The following is a 10483-nucleotide window of genomic DNA, read 5'->3' as shown; positions in this document are numbered from 1 at the left end:
CAGGCAGTTAGAAAAGCCAAGGCTAGCTTTTTCAAGGATACATTTTCTTCCTGCAACACAAACTCAAAAAGGTTATGGGACACTGTAAAGTCCTTGGAGAATAAGAGCACCTCCTCCCAGCTACCCACTGCACTGAGGATAGGAAACTCTGTCACCACCCATAAATCCACTAAAAGCCAAGATAACAAACAGATTACCGACCATTAGGAATCCCAACGCACCTTCTCCGCTATGCAATCTGGTTTCAGAGCTGGTCATGGGTGCACCTCAGCCACGAAAAAGGTCCTAAACGATATCTTAACCGCCATCGATAAGAAACAATACTGTGCAGCCGTATTCATTGACCTGGCCAAGGCTTTCGACTCTGTCAATCACCACATCCTCATCAGCAGACTCAACAGCCTTGGTTTCTCAAATGATTGCCTCGCCTGGTTCACCAACTACTTCTCTGATAGAGTTCAGTGTGTCAAATCGGAGGGCCTGTTGTCCGGGCCTCTGGCAGTCTCTATGTGCGTGCCACAGGGCTCAATTCTTGGGCCGACTCTTTTCTCTGTATACATCAATGATGTCGCTCTTGCTGCTGGTGTGTCTCTGATCCACCTCTACGCAGACGACACCATTCTGTATACTTCTGGCCCTTCTTTGGACACTGTGTTAACTACCCTCCAGACGAGCTTCAATGCCATACAACTCTCCTTCCGTAGCCTCCAACTGCTCTTAAATACAAATAAAACTAAATGCATGCTCTTCAACCGATCGCTGCCTGCCCCTGCCCGCCCGTCCAGCATCACTACTCTGGACGGTTCTGACTTAGAGTATGTGGACAACTACAAATACCTAGGTGTCTGGTTAGACTATAAACTCTCCTTCCAGACTCACATTAAGCATCTCCAATCCAAAATTAAATCTAGAATCGGCTTCCTATTTCGCAACAAAGCATCTTTCTCATGCTGCCAAACATACCCTCGTAAAACTGACTATCCTACCGATCCTCGACTTTGGCGATGTCATTTACAAAATAGCCTCCAATACACTACTCAATAAATTGGATACTGTCTATCACAGTGCCATCCATTTTGTCACCAAAGCCCCATATACTACCCACCACTGCGACCTGTACGCTCTCGTTGGCTGGCCCTCGCTTCATACTCATCGCCAAACCCACCCACTGGCTCCAGGTCATCTACAAGACCCTGCTAGGTAAAGTTCCCCCTTATCTCAGCTCGCTGGTCACCATAGCAGCACCCACCCATAGCACGCTCTCCAGCAGGTATATTTCACTGGTCACCCCCAAAGCCAATTCCTAGTTTGGCCGCCTTTCCTTCCAGTTTTCTGCTGCCAATGACTGGAATGAACTGCAAACATCACTGAAGCTGGAGACTCATATCTCCCTCACTAACTTTAAGCACCAGCTGTCAGAGCAGCTCACAGATTTCTGCACCTGTACATAGTCCATCTGTAAATAGCCCATCCAACTACCTCATCCCCATACTGTTATTTATTTAATTTTTTTTGCTCCTTTGCACCCCAGTATCTCTACTTGCACATTCATCTTCTGCACATCTATCACTCCAGTGATTAATTGCTATCTTGTAATTATTTTGCGACTATGGCCTATTTATTGCCTTACCTACCTTACTCTACCTCATTTGCACACACTGTATATAGACTTTTTGTATTGTATTATTGACTGTATGTCTGTTTATTCCATGTGTAACTCTGCTGTTGTTTGTGTCGCACTGCTTTGCTTTATCTTGGCCAGGTCGCAGTTGTAAATGAGAACTTGTTCTCAACTAGCCTACCTGTTTAGCCTACCTGAAATATATATATTTTTTTAAAATAAAAATTATCGGTCGACATCTAGTCAGAGTCCTTTAGTTGTCTTTAGTCAATCTCCAAGTGAGCTGTCATGTGCCTTTTACTGGGGAGTGGCTTCCGTCTGGCCGCTCTACAATAAAGGCCTGATTGGTGGAGTGCTGCATAGATGGTTGTCCTTCTGGAAGTTTCTCCCATCTCCACATAGGAACTCTAGAGCTCTGTCAGTGACCATCAGGTTCTTTGTCACCTCCCTGACCAAGGCCCTTTTCTCCCGATTGCTCAGTTTGGCCAGGCGGTCAGCTCTAGGAAGAGTCTTGGTGGTTCCAAACTTCTTCCATTTAAGAATGATGGAGGCCACTGTGTTCTTGGGGACCTCCAATGCTGCAGAATTGTTTTGGTACCCTTCCCCAGATCTGTGCCTCAACACAATCCTGTCTTGGAGCCCTACAGACAATTCCTTTGACGTCATGGCTTGGTTTTTGTCTGACATGCACTTTCAAATGTGAGAACTTCTATAGACAATTGTGTATGCCAGCAGCATACCACCCTGCATCCCACTGCTGGCTTCTGAAGCTAAGCAGGGTTGGTCCTGGTCAGTCCCTGGATGGGAGACCAGATGCTGCTAGAAGTGGTGTTGGAGGGCCAGTAGGAGGCACTCTTTCCTCTAGTCTAAAAAAAATATTCTGATGCCCCAGGTCAGTGATTGGGGACACTGCCCTATGTAGAGTGCCATCTTTCAGATGGTACATTAAACATGTGTCCTGACTCTCTGAGGTCATTAAAGATCCTATGGCACTTATTGTAGGGGTGTTAACCCTGGTGTCCTGGCTAAAATTCCCAACCTGTCCCTCATACCATCAGTCACCTAATCATCCCCAGCTTATAATTGGCTGATTTATCCTCTCCCCTGTAACTACTCCCCAGGTTGTTGCTGTAAATGAGAATGTGTTCTCAGTCAACTTACCTGGTAAAATAAAAAAATGTGACTTTCCAAATCATGTCCAAACAATTGAATTTACTGCAGTTGGACTCCAATCAAGTTGTAGAAACATCTCAAGGATGATCAATGGGAACAGGATGCACCCCTGAGCTCAATTTTGAGTCTCATAGCAAAGGGTCTGAATACTTATGCAAATAAGGATTTATTTAAATTTTTATATTTACATTTGCAAACATTTCTAAAAACCTGTTTTTGCTTTGTCATTATGCGGTAGTGTGTAGATTGGTGAGAATTGTTATTTAATCAACTTTAGGGCAAGGCTGTAACGTAACCAAATGTGGAAAAAGGGAAGGGGTCAGAATACTTTCTGAATGCACTGTAGGTATCGATGCCGCGTTCAACATAAATAATTTGAACGATCATCCAACTCCGAATTCCAAGTCGGAAACTCGGTTATCTTTCTAGAATTCCAACTTTCCGACCTGAAGATCAGTGACGTCATTATCTGACCTCGATTTCCCAGTTGTCTTATATCAGATGTATGACAAACATATCAACCACCTTCCAGTAGGTATAGTGATAAATAGCATACTGGACATTTTCACATCAGCCCTATGTAATGTCTAAACTTATAAATATGATTAAAACACTTGAACCTGGATAAGTACCTTTAAATCTAAACCAAGGGAGAGACAGTTTGAAAGATGTTTCCACCGTGGCTGTTTTCCAGGTTTCCTTGCCTTGCAGCCTTTAGGGTGGCTCAGGAACAGGCAGTCACCCCTCCTTCCTTTGTGCCTGCAGTCTGCAGAACTAGGCTAAAGGTCCCAAAACAGACGTATTTCCCTTACTTGCCAAGTGTGTCGTCATCTACAAGAGCAGAACGTGATTGGATGGATGTTGGAAGCTCTCTCAGTATACTAATAATTGGTTGTGCAATTCCTTGTGTGGCTATTGTGATTTGTGCCAAAGCTTCTCTAGAAATATGCAAAAACCTGACAAGAATGTGTGGTCAGGCCATTGTCTTCAGATACTTCCTTCCTCACTGAATCTTTGCTATTTTGAAATACAGATATTAAGTTAAATTGTTACCTATTCAAGTGAAAATTAATTCTGGTCTGCCATCATGAGTATTCAGTATGCATCAATCTTATTTCAATTGTTAAACACTCAATATACAAGTTTTCCTACAGTAAGTTAGGCTAATTTAATTCAGTCTCGTGAAACTAGTAAATTCAAGATGCCCTAAAAGATCTGACCAGCTAGGTGAAGAGGACAGGAGGGAAATTATATACTCATACTTTCATCACATTGATTGAGCCAAGGTTATGCTCCTGATTAGTCTATAATTGAGAAGTAGATGTCCTCAGTGTTGATCTGACAAGGTTACCTTTACAGTAAAGTCTTACAGAATATTGCTTGTAAACCAAAATTAATCTCTGTGCCCTCGCTTCTGCTTTGCCTGGTCTTTGGGGGGGGGGAAATCTAGGCCAGGTCACAGTTCAGCAATGTTAAAAGGGCAATCAGCAGTTGCTACAGCTATTTTTGTACTTAATGTCCCCATTGATTATTTAAGATTAACTTAAAAGCCTCATGAGATTAGTTCCAACTGTCGTACCCCATCAGAACCCAAAATAAGCTTGTTTTACTCAGATTGGCCTCAACATTGTTAACTATAATTTTGATATCATGGGTGCAATAACTGGCCATCCATAGCTCAGTTTATAAATGTGATATAAAAATCACATACTATTAAAAAGCCAAACAAGAAAGATTATGGTAAAATTAGAATTTTTTTTATGTTACAAAAAAGACAGAACCTGTCACTTGCAATATAAGTACCATAGCTGGCCACTCAAACAGTATACAAACATCTACAGCATCTTGGTTAGTAAATCATGTTAAACAATATTATGAGTAGCAAATGGATACACATAACTAGACCTATACATACACATTTATCCCTCCAACAGACATCTGTTTGGAATCATTAAGTCCATAGCATCAATTAAAAAGGGCAATGTTGGCAGTGATCAAAAGGTAGGGGTCTACTCTACCCTGAGCACAGACTGCAGAATGTGCCGAAGATTCTCCCATGAAAAGGGTTAAAAGCAAGCCATACATGGATGGTCAAGACTTGTAATATGCAAGGGGTTTACAAAGCCACAGACAAAACAGCACTTGGAATGACACTTGAGATGTAGCTCAATAGGACAGGAGGGGGATTATTTCAGACCAAAAGAGTATCTAGTTCATTTGCTGTATTCTTTAGGTTCCTCCCCCTCTTCACTGAGCAAACATGTGCGTATCAGAGCTTCAGTGACTGCATATGGGTCACAGTTAGCAGATGGGCGGCGGTCCTCGAAGTAGCCCTTCTTGTCCTGACCCACCGAGCGGGGTATGCGGATGCTGGCACCACGGTTCGCCACGCCGGCTGAGAACTCGTGGATGTTGGACGTTTCGTGGTGACCAGTCAAGCGCCGGGCGTTGTCCAGCCCCCCTTTGGGGTCGTAGGCACGGATGTGGTAGCGGTGTCGCCTTCCCAACTTCTCAATCGAATCTTCGATGCCCCTGTGTGGATAGAAGGGGTTAATCCACTGCTAAAAAGACTTGACTTAAAAACCTTACGATACCGGTTTCCCAGGTTGGATTGAGTTTAGTCTTCAACTAAGAAGCATTATCAATGGAGAATTGCCATTTGCCTAGGCTTAATATTTGTTCAGTAAAACCGGCCTTAAAAATAGAGCAGTGGGTTTACAGCACAATTGAATACATGCCTACCTCAATCCACCATCTTCTCTCATCTCCTTGGTGCTAAAGTTTGTATGGCAGCCAGCGCCGTTCCAATTCCCAGGGATGGGCTTGGGGTCGAATGAGGCCACGACGCCAAAGTCTTCACACACCCGGTGGAGGATGAACCGAGCAGCCCAGAGGTGGTCACCCATGTTGATACCTTCACATGGCCCAACCTGGAACTCCCACTGGAAGACAATAAGAGTCAGAGAGATGATGGTTTTGAATATTTACAGAGTTTCATGGACACAGATTTTGCCTAATCCTGCATGAATAATCTAATTCTAGGCCTAATCTGTATATTGAACAAAAATATAAATGCAACATGTAAAGTGTTGGTCACATGTTTCAGGAGCTGAAAATGTATCCAAGAACTCTTCCAATATGCAGAAAAAGCTCATTTCTCGAATTGTGCACATTTGTTTACATCCCTGTTAGTGAGCATTTCTCTTTTGCCAAGATAACACAGGTGTGGCATATTAAGAAGCTGATTAAACAGCATGATGATTACACAGGTGCAACCTTGTGCTGGGGACAAAAGGCCACTAAAATGTGCAGTTCTCACAACAATGCCACAGATGTCAAGTTGTGGGAATGTGCAGTTGGCATGGTAACTGCAGGAATGCCAACCAGAGCTGTTGCCAGATAATTGAAAGTTATTTTCTCTACCATAAGTCACCACCAACATCATTTTAGAGATTTGGCAGTACGTCCAACCGGCCTCACAACCGCATGTATGGCGTCGCGTTGGCGAGCAGTTTGCTGATGTCAACGTTGTGAACAGTGCCCCATGGTGGCAGTGAGGTTATGGTATGGGCAGGCATAAGCTACGAACAATGAACACAATTGCATTTTAGCGATGGAAATTTGAATGCACAGATACCTATCCCAAGGCTCATTCTCATGCCATTCATCCACCACCCCATGTTTCAGCATGATAATGCACACTCCCATGTCGAAAGTATCTGTACACAATTCCTGGAAGCTGAAAATATCCCAATTCTTCCAGGACCTGCATAGTCAGACATGTCACCCATTGAGCGCGTATGAGATGCTATGGATTGAGGTGTACAACAGCGGGTTCCAGTTACCGCCAATATACAGCAACTTCACACAGCCATTGAAGAGGAGTGGGACAACATTCCACAGGCCACAATCAACAGCCTGATCAACTATGCGAAGAAGTGTCGCTCTGCATGAGGCAATATGGTGGTCACAAGATACTGACAGGTTTTTTGATCTACACCTTTTTTATAAAGTTATCTGTATTCCAGGTCATGTGAAATCCATAGATTAGGGCCTTGTTTATTTAAATTGACCGATTTCCTTATATGAACTAACTCAGTAATATCTTTCAAAACATTGCATTTATATTTTTGTTCAGTAGAATAGTCAAGTGGTTCTTACCTGAGCTGGCATGACTTCAGCGTTGGTGCCACAGATCTTAACCCCAGCATAAAGACAAGCTCTATAGTGGGCTTCTACGATATCTCTACCATACGCCTTGTCTGCTCCCACGCCACAGTAGTAGGGCCCTGTTCAAAAACATTGCATCATCAGGCTCAACAGTTTAAAACGCTAAACATTTAATACTCTAGTTGAATATACAGAAAGTTTCCATGGATAAAATCTGCTAATGAATGGCATTTTATATTTAACCTCACTAGGGTAGGGGGCACCACTTTCACCTCTGGATGAAAAGCATGCCAAAAGTAAACTGCCTGCTACTCAGGCCCAGAAGATTGGATATGCATATAATTGGTAGATTTGGATAGAAAACATTAAAGTTCCCAAACTGTTAAAATAATGTATGTGAGTATTACAGAACTGATATGGCAGGCAAAAACCCGAGAAACCCATCCAGGAAGTAGTTTTCTATTTAATGCCATTACAGTATCCATTGACTTCGGACTCAAATTGCACTTCCTATGGCTTCCACTAGATGTCAACAGTCTTTAGAAATAGTTTCAGGTTTGTATTCTGAAAAATGAGGGAGTAAGACCACTTTGAATGAGTGGACACTGCAGTGTCCGAGGTTTTTCATGCGCACGACCGAGAGCACACCTTTCTTGTTTTCCTTTTATATTGATGAAGCCATTGTCCGGTTGAAATGTTATTGATTATTATGACTAAAAACAACCTGAGGATTGATTATAAACATCGTTTGACATGTTTCTACGAACTTCACTGATACTTTTCAGATTTTTCATCTGTGACTGCCTTTGAGCCTGTGGATTACTGAACAAAACAGAGGTTTTTGGATATAAAGAGGGACTTTATCGAACAAAACAAATAATTTGAGTAAATGGGAGTCTTGTGAGTGCAACAATATGAAGATCAAAGGTAAGCGATTCATTTTATCACCATTTCTGACTTGTGTAACTCCTCTACTTGGCTGGTAACTGTTTAATGATTTGTCTACTGGGCGCTGTTCTCAGATAATCGCATGGTATGCATTCGCCGTAAAGCCTTTTTGAAGTCTGACACTGGTTGGATTAACAAGGAGTTAATCTTTAAACTGATGTATAACACCCGTTTTATGAATTTTTAATAATGAGTATTCACTGGATGTTGGCCAGGTAGCGTCCCACACCCCCTAGAGAGCTTAACCTCTCAAACTAACCTTGTGGACCAGGGAAGCCATTGGAAGGCCAGCCAAAGGGATGTCCGTCTGTTCCCAGGATGGTGTACTCCTGTTCCATGCCAAACCACGGCACCTGGTTCTCTACCATCTCCATGATCATCTTACACATCAGCCTGAGGTTAGTTTCTGGAGGGCAACAAACATTGTATTGGTCATTCAAACCATTTCTGCTACACTGAGCCAATGGGGCCTGGGTTCAATAAGATACTTAAGCTGGGCCATGTTCAGCAGGCATGAAATGGAAGAAAACAGGGTGATATTATCCAAATGTATCCAATAAAGCTCATTTTCATTTTCTATTGTAAAAGTTAAAATGTTTGAGCTCCTATGAATATGACACCCAACGTCACTTTACCGCTTAGGCTTACCTGTAGGCTTGCGGTTGTATTTGAGCACTTCACACAGGACCAGTTTGTTGGGATCTTTCCTGAAAGGGTCTCTGAACATGGCAGCAGGGATAAGGTACATATCACTGTTAGAGCCCTCTGACTGGTACGTACTGGAACCATCAAAGTTCCACTCTGGGAGATCTGAAGGAGGGAGGGAACCGTGCGATTAGAGCAACTCAGGGATTCAAATACCCATTAGGTTCTGGGTTATTAGGCAAAGCAACCCATATTTTTTATTTTATTTATGCTGTATTTGAAAAGTAACTGTTGGAGCTCTTTGAGCAATGTGTTACAAGGGTGTGACCAGTCTGTCATCTATATTAACATAGCAAGTTGTTTCCGCCACTCCGACCCCCAAAAAAGTAATTTCTGCCGAGATACGCCTTTAAGATGAGTGCAACAAGTTCCAAATCTTCCTCAGAAAACACCAAGGTAACTAGTCATCTTGTAATCCTGGAAGTGTAGCCAACCCTATTAATAGAAGCATTTAATAATTGTTCAGGTTAATATAGAATTGTCTGGTGATGTCGTTGTGATCAAGAGAAAATGTCCACAATTGTCAGACGAGTTTCAGAAGAGAATATAATAAAATGTTTGTGCATTTGAGAAGTGTCCAAAAGTAAATCAGAAATTAACGTCACACTACACAAAAATACCCCACCCCCCACCACCGCTGAATAAACATTAGGGGAAACACTGGGTGTAGCACAAAAGTTTTTTATTACCCATTTCAACAGGCATAGATCAATGTAAATCAAGTGTCAGATCTTACCATCAATGGTCTTGGGTTCAGAATCCAGAGTTCTGGTCTTGCAACGGAGCCCCTCTCCAGTCCCATCTATCCATATGTACATGGCCTGGACCTTGTCTCCCTGAGGAAGGTCCATATACTGCTGCTTCACAGTTTTACTCAAACTGGCACTCTCTGACGTGGCCATTTTTCAATGAGCGCCTGGAAAACCTTGGAACAAAGAGCAATCAATTGGAATCCACTTGAAGCTTTTGATTCTAAGAATTGATCCATTTGAGGTCCACAACTATTGTATTATGCCCACCCAGTAATTTATAGTAATAGTTGATCTACTCAAACTTACGTAACATAAATATTTTAAAACTGATGTTTTGTAAGTTTGCCTAATTACTATTACACCAACGTGTGATATGAGAACGCAATCAACATCCTGCAATATCGAGTTAAATTCATGAACGTTTTCCACAAGAGAAAACAGTCCGGGTTACAATAAAGCACGTAAACTAGCATGCTGCTATGACAGTGTACAATAGGTTACAATACTGATGCAGTTTTACGCCTGATTACGATTATGGAAAATAAAAGCGCAATGGTTTCTGTCGCCAGGTTATGATAGTCAAACACGTCTGGCACGCACTATCCATACATACCACATTAACAACAATAATATATAACTAATAGAAATGGAATACACCACAATTCGGCTAAGAGGTCCGAAACTATAAAGAGAAACAGCACACCAATTAGTCAATACGATAAAAATACACAATGTAATTGTCGTAGCCGCTCCTAGAACTTTTAAAATAGTTTAGGAATAATGACCTTATATCAAGTAAGGAATTAGGATCAAAAGCCTGGTACAGCCTTCTGTAAATGTTCTGTGTAATTCCAAATGTTTTTCTTTCATTCTCTACCACAAAATGTATCCAAACGGTTGCATTTATAAAAGGGAGATATGACCCCCCCATGCCTCAGATTGGCTAGAAAGGAACGTGATCCCTTCGTGATCAGGTGATGGGGAGCTCATGGTTTGCGTTCATTGGTCGCCCGGAAAAATGTGGAGTTTCATTCAAGCCTTCCAAACAAGTCTTTATTTCAAGACTCTACTCTTTGTTTTCTAAAGGAACGATAACTATCCTTACCAAAATCGC

General features: G+C 42.2%; 1 protein-coding gene across 2 annotated transcripts; it reads right to left on the bottom strand.

The window, feature by feature from the left end:
* Positions 1 to 4529: 4529 nt before the first annotated feature.
* On the bottom strand, positions 4530 to 10424 carry LOC106584177 (glutamine synthetase). 2 transcript variants are annotated; one of them, XM_014169125.2, is made up of 7 exons: positions 10155 to 10424; positions 9354 to 9542; positions 8561 to 8722; positions 8172 to 8318; positions 6956 to 7083; positions 5537 to 5736; positions 4530 to 5326 (listed from the first exon to the last, which is right to left on the bottom strand). In XM_014169125.2, exons 2-7 carry the CDS (start codon positions 9517 to 9519, stop codon positions 5008 to 5010), a joined length of 1122 nt encoding a protein of 373 aa, XP_014024600.1. In that variant the 5' UTR covers positions 9520 to 9542; positions 10155 to 10424; the 3' UTR covers positions 4530 to 5007. The 2 variants fall into 2 exon arrangements, with proteins under 2 accessions (XP_014024600.1, XP_014024601.1); XM_014169126.2 differs by having other exon boundaries at positions 9354 to 9533; positions 10155 to 10373.
* Between the last annotated feature and the right edge of the window lie 59 nt (positions 10425 to 10483).

Source organism: Salmo salar, chromosome ssa23 (genome assembly GCF_905237065.1).
Source record: "Salmo salar chromosome ssa23, Ssal_v3.1, whole genome shotgun sequence".
In the NCBI taxonomy this organism is placed as follows: domain Eukaryota; kingdom Metazoa; phylum Chordata; class Actinopteri; order Salmoniformes; family Salmonidae; genus Salmo; species Salmo salar.
Note: the sequence above shows the minus strand (reverse complement) of the source record. Positions and strands in the feature narration are given on the sequence as shown.